Source organism: Siphateles boraxobius, unplaced genomic scaffold (assembly GCF_051911475.1).
Source record: "Siphateles boraxobius isolate OS27281-9 unplaced genomic scaffold, OSU_SipBor_1 8, whole genome shotgun sequence".
Taxonomy (NCBI): Eukaryota; Metazoa; Chordata; class Actinopteri; order Cypriniformes; family Leuciscidae; genus Siphateles; species Siphateles boraxobius.
The window spans coordinates 12,661,027-12,685,595 of record NW_027509208.1 but is presented as its reverse complement, the minus strand read 5'-3'; the positions used below and the strand labels follow the sequence as shown (position 1 = coordinate 12,685,595).

At 37.9% G+C, this 24,569-nt stretch overlaps 1 protein-coding gene across 3 annotated transcripts in view; it reads left to right on the top strand.

Moving 5' to 3' along the window:
* brf1b (BRF1 general transcription factor IIIB subunit b) overlaps positions 1 to 22,953 on the top strand; it is a 77,284-nt gene extending 54,331 nt beyond the window's left edge. For 2 of the 3 annotated variants that reach the window (XM_077220842.1, XM_077220844.1), the window contains 7 exons: positions 1,566 to 1,630; positions 2,051 to 2,132; positions 2,528 to 2,580; positions 3,250 to 3,521; positions 18,497 to 18,551; positions 20,846 to 21,029; positions 22,121 to 22,953. In XM_077220842.1, coding sequence (XP_077076957.1) covers positions 1,566 to 1,630; positions 2,051 to 2,132; positions 2,528 to 2,580; positions 3,250 to 3,521; positions 18,497 to 18,551; positions 20,846 to 21,029; positions 22,121 to 22,158 — 749 coding nt within the window. In that variant the 3' untranslated portion in view covers positions 22,159 to 22,953. Of the gene's footprint in view, positions 1 to 1,565; positions 1,631 to 2,050; positions 2,133 to 2,527; positions 2,581 to 3,249; positions 3,522 to 3,622; positions 3,757 to 18,496; positions 18,552 to 20,845; positions 21,030 to 22,120 lie in introns of those variants that run through there. The other variant, XM_077220843.1, reaches the window with a different exon arrangement.
* Positions 22,954 to 24,569: the final 1,616 nt, after the last annotated feature.

Below are 24,569 nucleotides of genomic sequence, written 5' to 3'. Positions count from 1 at the left end.
ATTTACCTTCAAATGTGCTATTAAACTTGATTCATGAAGCATGTCAACCATTTAACTAAATTAAACCAGGGGTCTTTAAACTAAAATATAAAGGCAGCTGCATATTTGTTATGTATAAAGGCCAATTTGAGAATATAATTATAATTATTATAAAGACAGCATGCATTTATATTGTCATTATACTAAAAAAATATTATTCAAATATTATCTGGAAAATGTGTTATATTATAATAAATGTATTCTATGTACATTTAGTATTTTCATTTTATAATAATATTTTATTTTAGTAACATTTTACTGTTAAAGTAATGTTTAATGTATAATAATGTATAAAATAATTTTTTTTAAATATATATTACTGTTTGAGTCAAGGAGTTAGAATCTCTTTTTTGTATCTCTAATATTGGAGACTACAGCCTTTGAAGTTGTGTGATGTATCTTAAACCTCACACATGCAAGTGTATGAATCTGAGATGAGGGCAGATTGTGACCCATTTTCGTTTGTCTCAGTCCAGATATTTAAATCTGTTCTCCCTGGCCAGTCTTGCTGCGAGAACGTCAGAGCGTGTGAATGTGAGTTGGATGGCCACAGTAAAGATCTCTCTTCTGATCTCAGATCTCTCTATGTTCAATTAATGAACATCTGGTCCTGATCCACTGAGGCTCCACCAATCCAATCATATGTTCCCAGGCCTTTGCAGCTCTTCACACTTGGAAAAAAGCATTTTTGTTGAATGTTCACAGAGAAAGTTTAGCATGTTTCACTGTTTGCTTTAGTTTAATCCTTGCTTAGGTTTTTAAAGGTTAACATGGATATATCACACAAAACTGAATACAAATGGTAATCAGAATCAGGGTGTTTCTTTTGTTTTATTTAGATTTGTATTATTGATATTTGTGTTATTTATACCTGATTCATTATGAGTGAACGCTATTGATTATTGCATTCCCAAAGTTCACGTGTTTTTACTACCCATTAGATTCCCATTTACATGCAAAGATGTTGCTTTATATTGTGATTGTTTTCTTTAATCATGTATATTTACAGCTCACTCTTGCCCTGATCTCATTCATATTTATTTTTTCCTACAGACACATGCTAGTTGTTTCAGGTGGTGTTTATAACACACATTTATGTGTACCTGAGGGCACTGTTTTACAACATTTGTTGTTACAACAATATTTCTGTTCATATTTGCCTCAGTATGAGATTTCAATTTAGGGATTAATAAATTTGACACCGTGGATTCCAAGACAATTTGGAAAGTATTTAAGGAACACACAAAATCCTTTCAAATCACTTCTAAGCCTATTAATGGCAATTACACAACAAAGAGCTGGCAGTGCGTGCATTATTCAGAGGATGCCACCAAAGTACTTCCTGTATAGCATACCATCTCTGACAGCTGTGGACTGCAGTCAAGCAGGATGATTTTCTTCAGTTTTATTTTGAAATAGAAACTCACCTGAATATTTACTGGTGGTAAACACTGCCACGTACATCAGATTCCTTTTCATCATGTTTTTCTCATTTTATTAATGCATGTATCTTTGTCTTTCTATAGTGGAAGATAAATCAGGTAATGGGGAACTAGATCTAGATGGGATTGATGAAGATGAAATTGAAAAGGTATGTTATTAATGGGTTTATGGATTTAACTTATGTATACGCTTATCAGTATTTTTGTCTTGTTTTCTGGTAAAAAAAATATTAAAAACATCTTTACAAGATAAATTTACCTGAGAAGCAAAACTGTGTACGCTATTAAGACTTACATCTCACTAAATTGTGTTAGATTTATATGTAAAAAAAAAAAAAATATATATATATATATTTTTTTTTTCTTACTGGAAAAACAAGACAAAAAAACTAATTAAGAGAAAAGGTATTTCCAGTATAACACATTACTGTGTTGTTCTCTGAGGATGGAGCTTTAAACTTCTTCTGAACTTTAGCAGGGTCATATGAAGTTCACAAATGTCTGATGCCTTGCATCACAGATTCACAAATTATCACCTCTTAGCGTTACTTCTGTTATCTCTTCTCCAGTACATTCTGAACGAGATAGAGGTGGAGGCGAAGACAGAGCTGTGGATGAAGCAAAATGAGGAGTATTTGAGGGAACAGAAAGGTAAGCAAAAAGGAGAAGAAAAGCTTAGTACCTGTGCATTTATTAACACAACCCGATTTGACGTCAGAGGCATGTGTCTAACTAGCGAACTGCTCGCCCACAGAGATAAAATAAAAAATCAGTGAAAGAAAGGATTTTGTTTTTTAACTACTCAATTGGCACAGTGAACTACTTAAATTTTATCCCACGACTGAACCTTGTGAGATTAGGCTCGATATTTAAAAAATACATAAATGAAAAACACCTGTGATAACTAAAAGATTGACCTTCTGAAGTTAATCTGCTCAAAAGATTGAGCTTTTAAAGCCCTTTATTTTGTATTGCTTTTTGTGTCTACTCTAAAACGCTCCATTTGATAAAGCCATTGTGCTCCCATTTGGTTTTATTTTTTTCAGAAAAAGAAGAAAAAATAGCTAAAGAGAAGGAACAAGGGACCTATAAGGAGAAGGTGAGTAAGTCATGAGTGTGTGTGTGTGACTGGCTCTTACTTATGTCGACATGGGCTTCTCTCCCATTCCGAGGTCTTTATACACTCAGCAGCTAGGGATCCAAGGAGACAGCATACTTTCCATTTGAACTTCAATTGCTCCTCTGGTTTCACCCCAGGCTTTCAGTGCCGCCTCTCCTTAACCTGTCTGCTCTGACATCTGCACTGTGACTCCCAGTTGAGCTTGGATTAGTCAGCCCTGCTCTGCACCTCTAATGAGGTGCCTTGAGCCTGATAGCAATTTCAGATACAGCCGTCCACTTGCTGACTGTGAAGAGACTTGTTACACTTTGCTAGACGAGGAACATGGTCAGCGGTGACCAGATCAGATGAGCTTGATTGCTTTTCCAGGCTACTAATGAAATTCTGTCACCTTCTTGTTGACAGCTGTTAGTCTGACCTCATTATATCAAGCCCCAATAGAGAAATTGCACTGTTTAAATGATTCCCAGATGCCCCCCCCCCCCTCCCCCAAATAAAAATACTCACTTAATAAATTAACAATATGCTTTACCCTTCAGAAACTGTTTTAGAGAGTCAAAGGACTCTTCGCTATGAAGCAGAGCCATCTAAGAACTGACCCAATCGTTTGTTTTTCACTGTAAACAACTTTTATCTCAATTTGTTTAGCCAAAGAAGCCGTCCAAGAAGCGAGAACCGATCCTGGCCAGCACTGCGGGAGAGGCCATAGAGAAGATGCTGGAGCAGAAAAAGATCTCCAGTAAGATCAATTATGATGTTTTGTGGGACCTCAACAGCAAGGGCAGTGGGAGCAACACCACCCAGCAAGCCGAGGACGTGCCCGCCGGTGGCTCTGGACGCAAGAAGTTGACCCGCCGCAAGAAGCAGCCAAACAAGAGCAATCTCGGGCTCGCTAAACCCGCTAGCCTCATGGGCAAGAGGTGAGAATTTAATGAATAGGGAATCTGTTGTTGTTGTTTTTTACTTGGTTACTGTTGGCTCACACTGTGCTTTGGAACTTTTTCTACTTTTTCACTCCCAGAAACCACTAAGTCTGTCTTTATGTAGTAACAGGGACCCACTCCAAGTGGTAAAGAGCCTCTTTTGTTCCTCAGACAAAGGACATGATAAAAAAGGCTGTTCCCTTGCCCTTGGAGGACTACATTTTTCTTCTTGTCGGCCCCCAACATTTTGTCTTTGCTTGGCTCCTTTGGCTGACCTTCATAGTCATTTCCACCAGGAGAAAGCTTGTCATCAATTCAGTGCCAGGACTGTCTGTCTGCCATCACCTGGCACCCTGTAGTGCATGCTGGGAGCCTGCCCCTTCTCCAATTAATAGTCCTCCAGGGCTCCAAACGTCCCTGTGAGAGAAGTAATGAATATACGACAGACGGAGCGCAAGATCATGACTTCTACACTTTGGCATTGAAAGATAATTTCTCATTGTGTGATGCCTTTCCTCCAGTCCATTTCGTTAATGATAATTACTAATTTCATACTGAATGGTGAGATGATGATGAATCAGACATACGAACACTGTCGGAGACCTCATACTCTGAAGCTTCGCAAAGGCAATTTACTGTCCCCTTTCTTTTGAATGTTATATTCACGAATGTGTTTGAAACAAACTATACAACTCTCACGTTAGTTTTATTACATTCGAGATTTTTAAAATATAAATATAATGGATATCCTGAAGATATAAAAACATAACTGGTTAGTGTATTAGGGTTATCATTTGCTTTGTCTGGTTGGAATGCAGTCTATTTTTTAAAATTATTATTATTTTTGATAAACTACTTTCAAAGGTTTGGGGTCGGTAAGATTTTTTTTTTTTTAAAGAAGTCTCTTATGCTTACCAAGGCCACATTTAGTTGATGATAAATACGGTAAAAACAATAATATTCTTAAACTTTATTACAATTAAAAAAAAAACTGTTTTCTATTTTAATAGAATTTAATTCTATATTTTAAAATGTAATTTATTCCTGTGATACCAAAGCTGAATTTTCGGCATCATTATTCCAGTCTTCAGTGTCACATGTCCAATATGTTAATTTGGTGCCCATGAAACATTTCTTATTATTATCAATGTTGAAAACAATTGTGCTTAATATTTTTTAAATAACTGTTGATGGTTTTTCAGGATTCTTTGATGAACGTTCAACAGAACAGCATTTTTTAAACAGAATATTTTTAATAATGTAAAAAAAAAAATCATACAGACCTCAAACTTGTCTATTTTTATCACTTTTTATTGAGTACAATTTTTTTTTATTAAGGGATTTTATTTTTATTTTATTTTATCTGTGTTTAAGACCATAGTGTACTTAAATTTGTAAGTCATATAAAGCTTTTTTATTTACTTTATTTGTTAATTTAATACAAATATTTATTCATGAAAACCCCCAATTGTTGCAAGGCATGATGTAAGTTAACTTACCTTGCTTGAACTCCTGTTCACCCCATCAGCTGGCCGAACCAGCAGAGGCTAGTGTAAAAATATTAAATCATCATAGTCTGATGACACTGTGGAACAAATTGGACGATAAGCTTGAATTTAGTTCAAGCTCCAGTTGAGAGAGCTTGTTCCCACTCTGTTGAATCATGGGAACATTTGTAATGAGCTGCTATGAGAGGGCAAACACTTTTTAGTTCTGTTGCCACAACTTGCAAGTAGCAACTGTCTAAGATATTTCACGCAGTACATTTTAGAACAGTACAAATGGTTCAAAAGAGCGAGTAGCCCCTTTTCTTTTCTGGATTGACTGAAGTGTGCAGAAATAAATGTCTAAAATTGCTCAGCATTCACAATGCATTACTCTCTGTCACGGAACTCTCACTCCAGCTGATCAAAGCACATTTCTTCAAAGATATTTTGGTATATGAACTGGTATACAAGTTATTTTTGGGGGCTGAATAGACTAACACAGATCTATTTGCCTGCATAAAGATGCTGTTGTTACTCTTCTTCACTGCCTTTAGTAGCACCCAGACTCCTTCTAGACGCTCCGCTAACCAGGTAGAATCAGACTTCCATCCCCCTTTAGCAGCCTCGAACACCAGCTGCCAGATTAAACCTCCGCACGACCTCCAAACTAACAGCAAAGAAGCTCTCCTCCTGAAAGATAAGAAGATAATTGGCATCCACTTCCTTTTCTTTAATGTCTTTCCTCCTTTTTTCACCTCTTCAAACCCCCTTCCTTTTCTACCCTTGTCTTTTAGTAAAGGCTTACCGTTCTTACAACTGCCGGGATTTGCTTTTTGAAGTGTAAATCTGATCTCGATGCGCGGGGATGACCTGTCTATGCCTCTTTTCTCAGCGTACCTCAGAAAAAGTGACAGCACGACAGAACGCTTCACCTCCCAGCTCCAGCGTGGTGCCTGGTCCTATTTCTGATCCTCGTTTTACAGTAACAGCTACCGGTTTAAAATCAGACTGACGATTTGAGGAGCAGCATTGACCCTTGGGACTTGGGAGTGAAGAAGTATATGTATTTCTGCTCTGTACCATATCCAGTCTGGTTTTTCAGCTTCATGACAACGTGAGTGGAGATTGATTTGTAAATGTTAGGTTAAGGTCAGATGGAATGAGTTAGAGTTGTTCCTGAGATATGATTTCCACCAGGCCTACACTGAGTAAAGTTCACAGCACCTTTCATTTATTTTGCCAGCCGCATCCGGAAATAGCCAGTGAGCCTGTGTGCCCTGATGTGTTTCGCAGATCCTGTTTCCCACACTAAAATGTCATTGTTTCCACCCTAACATTAGTCCACTTCCAGCAGTATGGCTTTTCGCTCATTATTACAGTGGGCTCTCAATGTCCATACTGTTTGAACCCGTCATTTTGCATTCTACAGGGCAGGAAACCAAGGCAACCGGTCATTCGGTCCGTCTCAATGGAGCTCCTTGTCGCCAAAGACCTTTCACCACCTCCTAGCAACTAGATCAGCAGAATGAGTCATTTTGTTTGTTTCTAACGTGGTCACATTGACCCAGGACAGCATGGAACCGTCTAGCGGTATAGCAAAGTTGTTCTCTAAAAACTTTTGAGAAAATATCTAGAAAATCTCTTGTGGTTGTACTTTTGGCCTAAGTGAGATAAGACGGTAGGAAGGACCTCTTAGGATCATCTTGTGCCTGGTTCTCGACCTCTAAGCTCAGTGAAAAGGTTTTAGGCTGGGTCTCTCAGCATGATGGGTTCTATTGAGATCTGTAAGTCCAGAGGATGTCTGGTGGTGGGAGTAAGGGAGCCACATCCTGCTGATGGGAATCATGTTTGGTCGAGACAAAGCAGCTGGATTGTTTCATTTAATCTTGTGAGGTCATTAGAAATAACTCTGGATTTTAGAGTGGCAGTAATGAAATCACAATAATGATGGAAGGAAATACACAGACACCAATGACACCACACGTTTTTTTTTAGCATTATTGGGTCTATACGTATTTTCACATTCATTGTCTTAATAGGGATTTCAACAACAAAAAAACTATCAACAAAACTGCCCAGCTCTGAAGCAAAAAATATTTGAAAATCAGAGAAAGTTCAAATGCAAGACTATTTAATTAATATCTTTCATGTGTCAAAGAACTACTGCCCATGAAGCATTGTGAAGGATGCAATACTATTGGTTTGTTATTTTTTATAAAACATATAAATTAAATATATTTGAAGTTGAAATAAATAGTATAAATTGTCAGGTATATATAAATATTTAAGTTGTTTGTTGGACTGATTTGGTTGTAATTTGCAACTATGGATGTGGCTCTCATTTCTTTGGCAACACCGACTTCTCTGGTTGGTGGATTAAAGGCGCTGCCATCTCAGGATTGTGGATAGTGTATTTCTTCACGGAGAATGTAAAATATTATTCAAAGTATTTAAAATATATATTTTGAATTATCACAGACTCTTGACGTCTACAGGAGTACACTCCTGTTTAATGTTTGGGGTTGATAAGATTTTTTTAATGTTTTTGAAAGAAGTCTGTTATACTCACCAAAACTGCATTTATTTTATCAAAATAAAGTTAAAACATTATTGTGCAATGTTATTACAATTTAAAATAACTGTTATCTATTTTAATATATTTTAAAAATGTAATTTATTCCTGTGATGGCAAAGCTGAATTTTCAGCATCATTACCCCAGTCTTCAGTGTCACATGATCCTTCAGAAATCATTATAATATACTGATTTAGTGCTCAAGAAACAATTGAAAACAGTTGTGGACACATTTTTTTCAGGATTATTTGATGAATAGAAAGCTGCAACGAGCAGCATTTATTTGAAATTAAAATGTTTTGTAACATTCTAAATGTCTTTACTGTCACTTTTGATCAATTTAATTCATCCTTGTTAAATAAAAGTATTAATTCCTTTAGAAAAATGTTTTACTTACCCCAAACTGTTGAATGATTGTGTATCATTACTTACTAATCTCGGATCTCATGTTTTGAAGGGTTACTGTTAAAATATGGAGAAAATTAATGAGATTTTTACTTCCAAAACTTGGCTGTTGTGCTCTCTAGGCCTCCCCAGCGAGTCTCACCTCAGCAGATGTTACAAGGCCAGGGTTCTGTAGGTGATGCCGAGAGGCCATCTTGAAAGCTTTGCGAGCTCTCTCACCCTTCTTTTCCATCTGCACTAGAGTCACAGAGGGAGGTTGACTCAGTCACAGCTCACTTCTCAAGCTGTATCAGCAGGAGTCTTCTCCCACTCATCTTCCCTGACTGACTTGAAGCCGTTAATGGAAACTTTTTTCTCTTCTGGTGGCATGGAGCAGGTATGCATGTACAGATGTTATTATGATTGCAGGTGATAGATCCTCCTGTGCACTTTCCTTGCCACTGTGAGGTTTTGATCGCTTTGTTGTACACAAAGCGCTACAGGTTTTGGACAAAAGCTGTTCCTAAGCAGCAGTCCCTATGATGAAAGAAAATTGCTACTTGCCTCATGGAGGCTTTGCGACATGTCAGATTCTTCATGTGTGATCAGTTCAAGGCGTTCTCACACCCACACACTGTTTTGTTTGGTGGTAGGGAATGATCAAGAACACCATGGTTGGTGACTGTGAATAAGTGTTTGAGACAGGGAAGAGGATAGTTATAGTGTATTGTATGGTATAATTTTGGAGTGTATGTTTAATATATGTGTGTGTACATATATATATACATATATACATATATATATATATATGTATGTATATATATATTTGTGCATGTATGCATGTATATAATAGGACTGTCAAAATTAACACGTTAATGCATGCAATTGATTTTTTCAGTTTAACGGGTTAAAAATATTTAACGCAATTAACACAGCATCTGTTTTTTCCTGGCATCCTTTGGCTAGCGGTACATTATATAATGACGCTACCATCCATTTAATGTGCTATTAAACCATTCAAGGGAGATAAGATGCAAAAAAGAACTCAAATCTGTACTGGTGCGCTCTCTCTGAAGCAGTTCTCTGTGAACATATACCTGAAACACATGCACAGAATGCCGCTTCAGACAAGCCAGCGCCACATTGAGTACTCTTTCACGCTTGAACAGGAAAAAAAACACACAAAATTATGCCAAAATGCCTGTTACTGGTGAGTATCCTCATAAGCAGAGTCTTAAATTAATTAAAAAGTTTTAAAAACGTTAAGAGTTGTAAGAAAATAGGATGCGTGTCAGATCCACCGTCGTGTGCGTCAGGTCTTAAAGTGACAGCGGCCTAATAAACCTGCTGCTGTCTGTCATTAATTTTAATCAAACAACAAAAGAGAGAAATTCACTCACTTTGTGCATTTTAGCAAGGCAGGTAGAAATCAAACAGTCTGACTGGGCCAATGGAAAATAACCTTATCGTTGAGCCCTGATATTAAAGGCACTGTTACGGTCGGTGGCGTACTACAAATGAGATACTCAAAATAAATCTCTAATCCTAGAATCAAAATAATAACCAGAAGAATAACTCAGAGGAAACACATCCACAAACAAACTGACTTCAAACAACAACGCAAGACAAGGAACAGACTATGAAGGCTTAAATACATACAGTATGTAACCCAACGTAAACAAACAAACTCAAAACGTGACAGGCACATGGAAATGTGACATTTATTACAATGGGTTTCTGTAAAAAAAATTATTAAATTAAAATTTGTTACTTTTTTTAGCCTATTAAATGCTAAAAATGGTAGCTTTCAGTTATACTATAATATTGAATGGCTAAAATTGAGGAAAAAAAACCCTTGTAGTAGAGACATCAGAATCAGTACTGGTATCAGTCATTCATAGTGCTTCGTAGAAATATGCCATTACATTTTTTTTTTTAAATATACTGTTTGTATGTTGTTTCTACATTATTTTGGAGATTTAATTTAAAAGTATTACAATATATAAATATATTTAAAAACTTGTTAGGTGCGATTAATTATAGAAAAATGTGCAATTAGCTAATTTTTAATCAATTGACAGCACTAATATATGTGTATATATATATATATTAGAAAGTTTTTAAAATAAATGCTCACAAAGGCTACTTTTATTTGTTTCAAAATACAATAACATTTGTAATATTATTAAATAATGACCTGGCTGTATTGGTGAAATCAGGTAAAACTGATCAAAGTCACAATAGTGAAATCAGGGACAAATCCCACCTTCCCTCTGTTGTACTGGACCGCTGGAGGGTGAGATACTGTACAAAGAGGATAATCACACCTTTCTTCTCCTCTATAGATCTCTCTTTCTCTCAAAGTCTTTTCCTCGGGTCAGACCGCTGGGGGCCTTCCTCAGTGGCCTGCAGGAAGTGTGATAAGATGCCTTGTCACCACGAGGTGTGGAAACCACTGGGACTTAATTGTTGCCTCCTCCAGGGTCAGATTGCATGTCTTCCCTCTGTATCTCCTCCATCATGCTAGGTCTGAAAGAAGGAGCTGAATGTGTAGTAGCTTTGTCTTTCAGGAAAAGGATGCTCTGTGAGTATTTGTTAGGGAAGCTATTTTGGAATGTGTTACTGCTTTTACCCCCCTTTCTCGTTTCATCCCTCAGACTCTGCGTAAGCTCCCCACTGTTTTACGAGTCCAGTGATATTTGATGATTATTATTGAATATTCTTCTAGCTGTGCAACCATTTTGATGAGGAATGAGGGTCCCTGAAGTAATAGTTTGGTTGACTATTATAGGTCATTGGAGCTGTACAGTAGTTTAGGCACTGTTTTAAAACCCATTGGCTAATGTTTTGTTTTTGTTTTGTTTCTTGTTTTTCAGCTAGAAGCTTTTTTTTAAGCTTAAGATTTAGTTTCGAATAAATGCATAATATGGTGTTCTGTTTAATGGCAAGGGGGTGATTGGTTTTCATGAAACATTTAGGAGCTAAATTAGTCTTAGTTGACAAATTACAGAAGCACCTTATAGAGATTTGCTTTAGTAAGTGTATAGCTTCTTTCATTGTACCTGAGTGAGTCTCAGGCCTGAGCCTATCACATTTACCACAGATTTAGGTGTTTTGCGTGAGGGCGAGCAAGTTCCCCTTGCAGGCTCATTTGTTTTTTTTAATTGGTTATGTAAATTTGTCACACTGACCAACAGAAAGCTGCTTGGTTTGAAAGTGACTTTTGTTTGAGCTGTGCTTCATACATTACTGCACCATTGACAATAGACAATGGACGTTTAATCACGCTGAAATTTCACTAATGTGACTGCAGCTTTAGATCAACTCATTAAAAAGAATTGGTTCATTATAGACTTTTTTTGTGAATCAGAATTTTTTTTTGCTGCATTTGTATTTTAGTCCCATTCCATTTTCAGGAGCATTGATAAATCTATATTTTAGCTAATTAATTTTTAATTATTTATGAATAGCATTTTGTGTTTTTAGACCTGCCCCAAAATTCTGCTCTCCGACTACCCTTACAACTTAACCGCTTATACTCCCAGCTGGAGAGCAGGGATTACAGCTGCATAGTGGCACCCAAAGCTGGTGGAGAGCCTCCACCCATTACACCCCTCTCCCCCTTTAGATTTATTTACACAAAGCCAGCTGCTGTATGATATTGGCTCAACAGAAATATTACTTCCCTCCCCTGTCAGATTTCATCGACATGCATTATTGACAGACTGGCATATGGGCCCAACGGAGCAAAAGTGCTCCCTCTGAAATGGGCCAGGTTTTTTTTTTAATGAGATCACACTAAGAGCCGTTTAAATGTGTTGCCTAGCTACAAAGCCCATAAGTAAGAACATCAGAACACATCAGTAATAGTGGAAGTGTTTGATTTCCACCCTACAGCCCTCAACGTGTTATATGTAACCCAAATGTGAATAGATTGTTAGCTTTGGTACTCAAATACTCATGCATACTTGTTGCTAGAATTACATATGTGTTTAATCTGCAGCTGGAGGATGAGGAAACAACTGTTTAAATTTAGACAAGTAACAAAGATTTTATCCTATGTTACTAAAGAAATAAGCCATGAGAGGCTGTGCATTGCAGCAATTTTAGCTTGAGTAAGGCATGTTCTGTGGCATGACTATAGACACTAATGTTCAATAAATAGTTACATTTGTTTTATTAATAATAGTCCTATTGATTTTATTAAGAATCATAATAAACAATCTTTCACAAATAAAATATTTAATTAACTTTACTGTAGGCTATTTATTTATGGTTTCCAATAGCGTGTGGTTATAGCTCCAAATTTGGTTGTGGCTAACCCAATCATAATTTAGATTCTGTTTTATAATGTATTGTATCGATTATTGTATTGATATGAATTTGTATTGATAATCATTTTTATATTGTATATTTATGATAATAATGATTAGCATAGTTATAATCTAAACTATTTATACTATAGATTATTACATATATTAATAGTTTTTATGTAATTATAATATTAAAAAAAATTATGTTTCAGTTATAATCTAATAAATAATCTAATATATCCAACCTGGTTCAGTTATGTTATGTATTTCTAAAAACATGCTTTAGACTGCATATCGAACAATTGTATTTGCCTTTGTTTGATTGGCAGTTTATTCAAAGCTTTATCTCTCTCATAGACCTGATGGTGTTTACAGCAGTGATTCAGTCTGCCTTTGAAAGAGTCCTGGGAGATCCTAGGAAATTATTGATGACAGCGCAGTGTTGGGATTGATTGTTAAGTGGGCAAATTTGTCTTGCATGAATTCGCTCCATTAGCCAGCTCATTCACCATCTGGCCCAGGGCGGGTGCAGACTGCCGGGGGGTGTGTGAAGCCTGGCATAAGGGCTGGGTGTCCTCACCAGCTTCACCCACTCAGCCCTGAGGGCACCCCGTCTGACCTGTGGACTGGCCCGTTTTTACCTCCTCCTGAGAGGTCACAAGAGGGACACCCAAAATGTAGCACTCTGTTTAATAATGCAGGTCAGCCATCTGGTTCTGGTGATTTATTCTCAGTAAAGATGTCACAGTTCTGTTCTGCAGATGTACCCATTTTGACTTTACACTTTCGGCTGGTGCCAGGCACCTGTGAAAATCCTGTGAGAGGGAAGCAATGCACAGATGCTACCTGAAGTTGCAGTGTGTGTGGATGTGCCTCGGACTTCCTGTATACAGGATATGTGAAGATACTGTGTTTTGCCTCTGTGGCTTTGCTAGGCTTCAATTTAATGTGGCTTCACTCAATTTCAAAAAGTTTTTCACTCAATATATTAAATCGATGTATTCTGTCATATTTAACTCGAATTCAACCCTTTAGGTTTCACTGAAAGTTCAGTGAGATTGTTTTAAACTAAGAGACATTTCAAGCATCATAAAAAAAAAATGTTTTGTCAGAGGGCAAAGTTGCCGGTTTTGAATCAGTTGCCTTTACAATATCTTAGTCTCAGATGAAGTTCTAACAGCTTTGCAGAATTTCACATTTTGTATGTAAATGAGAATGTCAGAATGAACACAGACTCTGGGGACTTAAAATGCCAGTCAGTACTGTCATTTGTGATCAAAGTCTTAGCTAAGATGTATATCTCACAGTCTGAAGCAAAAGACAGTTGGTGCGGTTGGTATGTTCGCTCATTAAAAATTCTTATAATGCAAATGTTCACTTGCTGAAACTGTCATCATGTTTTCTCCAGTCTCGGCCCAACGGAAATGGAGAGTGAAGCTGCATGATAAACATAACAAATGATCCCAGATGCATCTAAAACTTTTGAACGTTTGTACAGTGATGCCGCTGATAAATACCAGTGATGTTTTAGTGCTTAAGTCACCAGTGTCTCAATGTTCATAGAATCAAGTCCCTTGCCTGTACCCAAATGTGTATGCATGATATATTAACTCATAGGGAACTAGTGAGACACAGCATACAAAAACAGGAATTTAGAGCAAAAGAAAGCCTTGTGTAAATTTAAACAACCTTGTTCATAGTTTCACGTCATACATATTTGATTTGTGGCCTTAATGTGACCCCACTCCAGTGCATCACACTCCACTGAAATTCACACTTACCTCACTGACCAAACACACACCTCATCATCGTTCACTTACCCTTCACATTTCAGAGCATGCACACACAATACTGAATGTGTGTTTATACAGGACTCATCTTGACATCTAACCTCCAAACACATACAGGACCCTCGCCGTTCCCAGTGGTCCAGGTCACATGCCAGGGGCCGTTCAGCTCAGTGTCACTCACAGTGTTGTGTGTAATATGTGAATGTGCTACCCAGGGGGGTTGTGGAGGATTGTGTTCTGATGTGGTCAGCTCCTGCCGGGCATGAAGGGGCAGTACTGTGGAAACAGAGATGGAGGAGATCAGGGTTCAACAGTCACATTTAGAGATTGTCCTCGAGATACACACATCTGAATGATCCTGTTCTATATCTCTCTTATTTCTCTCTCTCTCTCTCTCTCTCTCTCTCTCTCTCTCTCTCTCTCTCTCTCTCTCTCTCTCTCTCTCTCTCTCTCTCTCTCTCTCTCTCACACTCTCTCTCTCTCTCTCTCTCTCTGGCGCTCACTGATCTGACATCTCTGGGCAGCAGATGCCCGCTATTAAATGCATAAAAGAGCTCTTGAAGTATAATTGGATGTGTTTACAGGGTTTTGTCAATCTGACACTGGAGTTTTGGTGGTTAATTTTGCCTGGTTAAAGGGCCTTAGTGCCGCCCGTGTGCCGAGTCGTCTGATTGTAATGTGTTTAGAGATGAGCAGACAGTCTGCCATAAATTGCACCAGTGATTTATAGAGAAGGCCGTGGGAGGGTCAGTATTCACTGTACTCAGGAGCCAGTGTAAGTGTGTCTGTGTTAGAGCTGAAACCTCTTGACATTTGCATCAGATTGTGAGCTGATGGCTCTGATCCAAACCCTGATGAGCTGCCTTGCTGTCTGCTGTCTTCATAGGCTGCTACCTTCAAAGACTCTGTTCTAATCTATTTAACGTGACATTAGCTAAACTTCTGTGAAATTTCGCAGAAAGGGTTGTAGTTATGCAGGAAGTACCGCTTCTAAATCAAGCAGCTTTTAAACCTTTCAAACCAAGCAGCTTTATATTGGTTCAGTTCAACATAATTGAATCCAATGCTAAATCCACGGGGTGGAACCTTTTGCCTGTGTCCCTCATGCAAAATGATCTACCTGATCTCACAGGAAAACATAACTGTTACGAGGTGGCGTATGAATTCGTACAATGTGAATCATACAAAAATGTATGATTATCAGAAAAACTAAGCATGAAGGTCCCCCTCCTCTCAACATACCCGTCAAAAAATACAAATGACATTGTTGTAATTAATGTGAATAAGCCACCAAATTGCCAAAATTTAAAATAGTTACTAATTGCAATGAGAATACTGTTTGAAACTACAGATGTACAGATTTCTATTGAGATGACTGCGTTTTGCTCACAGAATTTTGCGTACAAAGGTAAATGTGATGCATACGTTTTTGTTCTAAATAGCCATGACCGCAATAGATATTTTTGCTGATTTTTTTTCTTCTACAATATTTTAATAAAGTATCCTCTCCCACTGTGAAAACTCATTGGTCACATAACTGTACATTACAAATATTGCTCAATTGGCTGTGTGGAAACTAAGATAATTGGTTTATCACTGGAAGTTTGCCATATTATGTCTATTTAGGGCATGAAGTTTGGTGGCATCCTTATTTATAATGCTCACAGTTGCTAAAAAAACAAATGCAATACTAAAACCAAACACCAAAATGCATAGTATACACAAATATTTAGAGAAATAACCTATTTTTTGTCAGTATGTAATAATAAATTTGTAGTGCTGTTTTCAATTTAGGATAAAACAAGATGTCTTATGGAAGTTGAGCAGTCCAAGGGTGTCACAGGATGACTTTCGAATATTGTGTTTATATTTTTTAGTCAAAAGCATTGAAAACCACTGAAATAGAGTCAATATTGGTGCCTACTGTTTGGAACAACCTTATTGTACTGGGTTATCAAGTTTATTATGAGAAGTGTAGGATACGTTTAGAAAAGTGAATCTTGCTGTAATCTTGCTTTATGGAGTAACTTGGAACATAAATTCATGGAACTACCAGACGGATATTACTTAAGTATGAGTCATGAGGACTCACACCAGTCTCTGTGTAAAAACTCTGTAAACTGAATTCAAAAATGAACCTGACCACTATTTTTCTGAGCACTTATACCTGTCAGTCATTTTGAGCAGCCAGGTTAGCTGACATTCGATTTGGAGGATGGGATTTTGTAGAATGGTCTAATTCAGTGGCGGTCTGAAGTTAGTGAAGCGACTAACATTTCCTTTTAGCACCTTTAAAACAAGACAAATAACAGTAATTGGTTTACTTTATAGCAGTTGCTTTTTACTGTAGTGTTTCGAGGACTCAGTCATCTCCTTGCGGCAAAAATATAAGAAATAAAGACTTGTTTACAGATAAATGAATTAAGTCTATTTTCCTTATTTTCCTGTTTTAAGCATAAATTTAACACAGTTTTATAAAGTTTTTGTTTAAAACAAGAAAAAAAAAATATTTGCCAGTAGGGGTATACAAAATAAACTTATTTCAATGTCTTATAACGTGTTTCAAAATATATTTTCTGGGGTGTTTTACATAATTTGGTTCTCAAATAAATCTTTCTTGTTTTAAAAATGTCTGCCATTGTTCCCCCTCGACATGTCCTTGAAAGGACAAAACGATCGCTTGAACTTTCTGCTCAGATCTTCTTTCTGGTTCAATTTTAGCAGCATCCTCACTCCCTTCAGTTGAGCTTGTGCATTCGGTATCGTAAGATTATCTACGTTTCTCAGTCCCCGCAAGCAGAGGCATCCGATACACAATAGGTGCTCCAGATTCAGCTGGAGGCCGTTGGCTTGTCACTTCCATGGCTGAAGATTTGTAAGTGTATTAGTCACACTTGGGTTGTAGATCTGCGCCTCTTCCCAAGACTATTCACTCTGCGAGGCCGCTCGGGGGTGATTGTGTTTTCCAGTAATGTGTTGGATAATCCTAATACTGGAGTTATGTTGAGAATGTGTGCCAGGGCCAGGACACTGGTGCATAGAGCAGATCTGTCCAGAACAGACTCGACTCAGACAGCATGGTGCAGATGGCTAATGTAGGCCGCCATTCCTAATGAGTTACGACAAAGGAAGCCCCGTTCTCAGCGTGTACTTTCTCTCTCGCTCGCTCTTTTTCTCCTCCTCCTCCTCCTCTCTTCCTTAAGCAGATTAATTAGCAGCACTTTCCCTTATCGGCCAAGAAAGTGCTCTCACTAAGTCCTCGGGGAGATCTAACCAGGGAGGCACAGTCGCTGCCCAGCTTTTCTGCACTTCACTGTGTGTTTATATGCCTGTGTGAGTGTATTTGTGTGGGTTGTTCTGTATATTTAGACAATATTGAGACTCTATGTGAAGCTGCATTTGCATAAGCAGTACTTTCAGTACTATTCCAAGTATATCATAAAATAATACATCAGTGTAACAGAGTGAACACACCCTTCATGTCTGTTTTGGTAAAGCTCTCCAAAATGTTGGGATTATTTGTCTTGCATTTTCTGTGGAATTTTCTGCAAAATCTTTTGATGGCAACTTTCTATTCACAATCAGTGCTGTTTTAAATAGCATTGTGCAAATTACTGCCTACTTATAATGCTGTTTTACGCTCAGTCATTCTAACACATTCAGGGGAGTCTTTCAAAGACACCTTACACACCAAGCCTTGATTTTTTTGATACACTCTAACGTAAACCTTATGAGATCAGATGGAGCTTTGAAATGAGACAAGCTCCAAGCATTCACATTTTTAAAAAAGCAGGTGAAGTCATGTCTTAAGTTTTTGAGCATATACAGTACTCCTATTTATTTTGTACATAAATAGCTTGCCTATATATTATTCTTCTGTCTTATATATAGAAATGCACAGGCAAAACATGTAACTGCCGTTGTTCCGCTTTAGCTCTGAACCAGCTTATCATAATTATGACATAATAGCGGTCTGTCTTCACGGTGCACACTGGACTAACACGGAGCCAGATCAAGGTCATTCTCATTTCAGAACGTTCCCTCTTCCTCTCTCCCTTCCCCCATCAAACTAATTAATGTTTTATACTGGTCTCTTTAATATTAGCCCTAAATAGGGCTGGTGTTTGATGTTTAAATCCAGTTGCCAGGAAGTGTAAGCTAAGCATTTCATCAGCGCCACAGGGCTTCTTTAGCCCCAGTAGTGCAGGTCTCAGTGTGAATCTATTGCTTTAGATATGCCTCTGTAATCTGCTGTGGGGTGGGAGTGAAGGAGTGGGCAGGAAGTATGCTTCATATTTTCAGAAGGAAAATTAGGCTTGTTGCTGGCTCTTGAGCTCTTCTATCAATGCATGAACTGCTGTGAAGAAGAGTGAGGCCACTGAAAAATCACTATAATTATTTTATCTTTCTACCTTGTGTCTTTAGGCTCCGCCCTTTAATATCATCCGCTCCCAAGAGGAAGAGGACAGCAGCCACACCGGTAGGTTAAATGAGGGCCCTTACTGTTAATGTTAATAATATGTTTGATTTTCCATTCAAAGATTATTTTCCATTAGACCGAGTACACTGTAAAAAAATATTGTTGGTTTAACTTAAAAAAAATAAGTTACCTGGTTGCCTTAAAATTTTGAGTTCATTGAAATTAAAAATGTATATATTAATACAATCAAGGAGATTGGTTTAATAAATAAAAATTAAAAATATGGTATCTGAATCACATTAATTATCTAAGTTGTTTTGACAAATGAAAAGAAAAAACATGGAAATCATTTTTTTACTGTGGTCCCGCATTATGGTAAAAAAACGTTCTTCAAATATTCATAGACCTAGCAATATGCAAAAATTTAGTAAATGTAAGTGTTAGTATAGATTGTCAGCACAAACCATAGTTATTATTTTGCAACCCATTTAATTGGACATTAAAAACTAAATATGGCAAGAATTTTCTCTTCTCTTTTTGAACTATGCGCCTCATTTCTAACCCAAGGTTTTAATGTGATTACTGATTGGCATCTCAGTGCAGAACTGTTTGCGGTCTGTTTTCTTGTTGACCCAATGAGCAATATTTCAGCTTTCAGCTTGATAGAGGTCAAATCAAATTTGCTTGACTAATCCTACTTGACTTCAGTGGTAAATCCATCACGATAATCAAATTCATCATAGCTAAATGTCAATGCAGTAAATAGAAGACAAGCATATTTCACAATATGGGGTAAAATAACGCATTTAATTGAAAGTCACTATCTGTGGTAATGTTCAAGCCACAAAATTTGATGGATTGGCTTTTCTATGTCTTATTGTCTCTCTTCAAAATGGTCAAGCTTGAATAAGCAGCAATGTGGTCTGAAGTCAACCATACGAAAGTGCTTGAACAAATAGACAAATTTGCTGTGGCAAAAAATCAAGTACAAAATGACTGCAGGGGTCAACTTTGCTCACGCACTGAAGCTTCCCGATGTCACATCCAGGTTGTTACAGAAATCTTCTGAATAAAGATCAGTGTTATATAATGTATTGTGCCTTTATCTGCGAGATTCAGAATTATGGAACATTATTCAGAAACATTAGCAGTTCTCCCCTTTTCCCCCACAAAACAAGAACAAGCAGAGCACTGTTTCATACACAAGGGGTTTTAGTTCAGATGTGGCAAGGAACCGTAGAATTAAATATAAGTACTACACAGAAAAGTACTGGAATATTATATCAAGTTTTCTAAATAGTCTTGTTCCTAATGAGATCGTTAATGCCCCAGCCCAGATTCTCCAGCCATCAGGCCTCTGCATGTCTCTGTGATCCCAGCCGCTGGTTACTCACTCAGGGTGTAACCCACAGGTGAGCTGCAGGGCATCTTTTAGGCGTTTGCCAAGCTTGGCAGTCCCTATTACAAGTTCCCCGCTGCTGCTGTTTCCCCTTTACTGGTACCGCCTGAAGAGCGGCCTCATGGTACAGCGGCAAGTCTGTGCTATAATTACCACTGAGACTTTCATGCTCTTCCTCCGTTTTTCACAAATTGATAATTGATTTAGGCCTCTGCTTTCCTCAACCTCTGGTTAATCTCTGTTTTCGCCTCCTCGACTGTGATGTGAAGAATCACTATTTTTAGTTGTTGTTTTTTTACTTCATTGGAAAGATAGTGGAGAATGATAGGAAATTATTATGGGGAAGAAGGGAGAATGGAATCAGCAAACATTGCCGGCCAGATTCAAATCTGTATTTCCTTCATGAGCACCGTGATTGAAAGTGTCACATGCACATATGCTAGCCACCACACTATGGTGCTGACTTAGAATCAGTATTAAACATTATTATGGAAATTATACATGAGAAAGAGGGAAATGGGATCAGGACCTGTTGCAGGCCAGAATTAAACCTGCATTTACCACATGAGCAACAATATCAGATGCATGTATTTAGCACCACGATTTAGTATGTTAGATGTACATGTACATGTGCTATGTACATATATTAGCCACTGCACTTCAGAACTGAAAATAGTGGAGATTATTAGAAAAGAGAGAAGGAATGGGATCAGGAAATTTTGCAGATCAAATTCAAACCGGCATTACCCACATAAGCACCACATTCTAACGTTTTAGATGTATATTTAGTAGCCACTGTACCATGGTACCAACCAAAAAGTATTGATATTATGATTGAAATCTGGCAGTAGAATTCAGATTTTCAGAGTTTGGGGAGCATTGTGAATTTATAAGCAAATATAGTAAATCTGGCAATTGATGTTTGTTGTTCTAAAACATTGCTTGTTTATTTCAGGACACTGCCAACATCACCACGATGTTGCCTCCTGCAGCCCCAGAGCCCCCTCCGGCCCCCACCCCTCCCCCCATGTTGGAAATTGGGCCTGTAGCATATGAGGAACCCGCAGAGGAAGAAGAGGAAAATGAGGAAGAGGCGGAAGAGTCTTGCGTTAGCGCCATGGAGCTGATAGGTGGAAATGGTCAGTATGTCACAGCGGATTGTAGCCTTGTCACTGACAAGGATAATGAAGTCACGGATCGAGGGTTCAGTGATCAAGGGTTTCCCAGATTAGTTCCAAGGTCTGGCTCTTCATCTTGACAAATTGTGTAATGCTAAGTGGGCTGTAACTCTCTAAGCATTCGTGACAGACTGCATTTGAAGTGTTTATCATCTTGATAAACTGCTCCGATCCCATCTCCTCTGCAAGTCATACATCTACAAAAACTTGCTTATCACAGAAGTGTCCTGGTAGCAGTCAGTGATGCGCAGGTTGATCCAAAATGAGCGGGTGCCTGCGGTCACCCGCGGTCAACCGCGATTATGAGTCATCCAAATAAATTTTTAATGATATTCGGGTCGCGGTCGGTCAGGTCGTTTGAAATAAAGATGCCAATTAAACCTTTAAACGCGGGACAAAATGCCCGATTTCCCAACACGTTGAACTAAGCAATGCCATTGTACCATTTTAATAGGCTATTTTTAAACGCATATAGCTCAGTAATGTCAGTTTTTATGTATTTTCTGAGAGGGGGCGGGATTTTTGTTGGGAAAGTCGGGGAGAGACGCACACTTCGATTAGACTGGATAAACACATGCAGCATCTTAATTGTTAAGAAAATGAAACGAAATAAATGAATAAATGAAGCCTTTATTACATAACACTAGGCTATATCATACAGCATTCAGAAAAAGAACAGTTTGCGCTCCTAAGGGCTTTCACACTTTTCTCTCAGTTGACCTGCTGATGAATTCTTCAAGCAGGGTCGAAACATAAACATCGCACACCGCACCGCACCCCTAGTTCCTACGTCTATGGCCCAATGACGCTACGATGAGCATTTACTACTTTAAAAAAATGCGGGTCAGGAAGCGGGTCGGGTACAATATTTTCTTTCTTTTTTTGCGGTCCGAGTTGCGGGCTGGTTAGTTGAAAACGTCGGTCGGGTGTGGGTTGTTTATACATTGACCCGCGCATCACTGGAAGCAGTCTACCATCTAATCTAATCTTTCCCGACTTTTTCACCATTTATCCCGTAACCACAGAATTCACTCAAACCTTTGTCTTTACAGATTACGGATGTGAAGCTGAAGAAGAGGAGGTTTTTTAGACTGAACTTGTCTGCCCACCAAACTTGTCCTTCCATTACCCTGTACAGTGAGGAGAAGAGCATTTAAGGCACATTTGAGACACCTATAATATGCTGCGCATTTACGAAAGGTCACTCTCCCTCAGTGCATTACATATGACTGGTTAAACGGCAGCTTCTGTGTGATGAGTGAGCTACTACGGAAGAAGATGGCTGGCAGCTTTAGACTGAAGAACAACCAGTGCATAAAATCATTTTAGCTCTTATTTAGCACCATTTTAGCCAATGTTTCACTAAGACCAGGAAGCACTTGAAGTAGTTTGCTGAGGATCTCAGAGAAGATGTTTCACAGGTGCAGTAGGATTTGAACGTGAAGATACTGATGTCTGCTCAGCTTGCTAATAATGTTGGATGCATTGTGGGACAATGTTCTAGCGATTTGTTTTACACTTGTTGTACCACATTTATTGTACATATATAGTAAGAATCTGTAAATATATGTCACTCTGTTTAACTTTTTATTTTTAAGCTATTTAATGTTACATATGTCTGTATATATTTATATGTGACAGTATTTTGTCAAATGCACTGTTATATTTCCTAATTCCATGAAAAGTAAATGTTCTTCTGTGTTGGGTTATGATAAATATTAATGTGTAATATACTGCAGTGTATAGTACACAGAGGTTATGACCCTCGTTTTTACATGTTTTCATTGAATACTATTGTAAGATATAGATTTCAGAGTACAGATCTGTGATTGGAATCTAGTGACTAGAACAATATAATGTATGTGAATAAATTCATGTTTGTTCAGGATGTTTTATGATGATTTTATTATGCTTTTTGCATTATTTTTGGAAGTTTTAAACTTCTCCCCCGTCCTCATTCATTGTAATTGACTAAAAAAGAACAACCACAGCATTCCTCAAAAATTCTCGTTTTGTGTTCCATTGAAGAAAGAAGGAAAGTCATACGGGATTGGAACAACATGAGGGTGAGTAAATGATGACTTTTGTGTAAACTAATGCTTTAAATTGTGAATTCAGGGTTAATTTCTTCATATATATTTTCCCTTTCTTGTTTATTTTTCATGTCAAGCAACTACTGTACAGCCTCTTACAACAGAGATTCCCAAGCGCTTTTCTCAGCCAAACCCCTTTGACATAAACTCTTGGGGGGTACTTCAAGTAAACATTTTAAGTTAATATTTCAATAATTTACATATTTTCATGTTTACAGTTCTCTAATGTTGGTTATTGGTTACATGACATGCAGGTAAACAAAATATTTCATCTCTTTTATTAAGTGTTTTGTTTAGATTTTTTATTTTAACAGTTTTAATTTTTATTGATTTATTGATTGTTAGCTTTTTATCAACACACACACTTTTTTGGGCAACCAAACCAATCTTACAGAATAACAGCCTAAACTCTCCCTCCCAAAAGCTGCACGTTTGTGATACAATCACAAATGTCTCAAATCAGATTTGTTCAGGAGTCATGGTCAAGGTGGTTTAGAACTGCGATTCATCAGTGTTACCTGAATTTCATTATAAGAATAGAGCAGTCTTTGTGCGACTATGGTCTGAGCATTCAGAAACCACAAAAGCTGGAACATACAAATCCCATTTTCATTTGCGAGCACTGTAATGGCTAATGATATAGATTTTACGAGTCTGAGGTCAAACGAATGCGTTGGGCTTTGCCTGTGGCTCATATACCCTGACAGAGCTCATCAAACAGATAGCTCATTAGAACGAAAGCCTCCAAAGAGAACCATTTACCCCTAAATAACCATAAGCCTGTCTGCGTGAATGGGCGAATTCATATATGCGGCAGAGCACTATATGTGGCTACCTGGAGGTTTAAGATTCCTGCATAGTCTACAGTATGTGTTCGCTTTTGAGAGTATGAAGAAACTGCAGCCCATTTAACCCGCTCTGGTGGTCAGACTGAAGGGTAACAAGACACTATAATAGTTTGCTTCTGCAGTACTGCTGCCTGCCACTCACATCTGATTTGATTTGTCCACAGATGCAGGCTCAGGGTGCCCTTATACTTCAACTGTATCAGGTTCAGTTCTTTCAAAGCATCGTGTTCAAATTGCTTCCCACTCTGTCTGGCTGTAGACCTACTCTGGTTTCAGTTGATCTGGTATATTAATCTCTCAAGTCTTCTCAGAGCAAGGTCAACACTGTGATTTTAACATCCTATAGATAACCGCAAGAAAACGCTGGACTGGATTTCATAATTACCAGCCCAAATTGAAGTTAGTTATGTTACCATGCAGCTTATTAAAGAGATTTGTGCTCATCAACTTTTTTTGCTTACTTTTCTGGACAACATGTGCTTGATGGATGATAAAGCAACGAAAAAAAATTCTTACGTTTGATTTGTCTCCCAGTTCGTAAAATGAACATAGAATGCAGT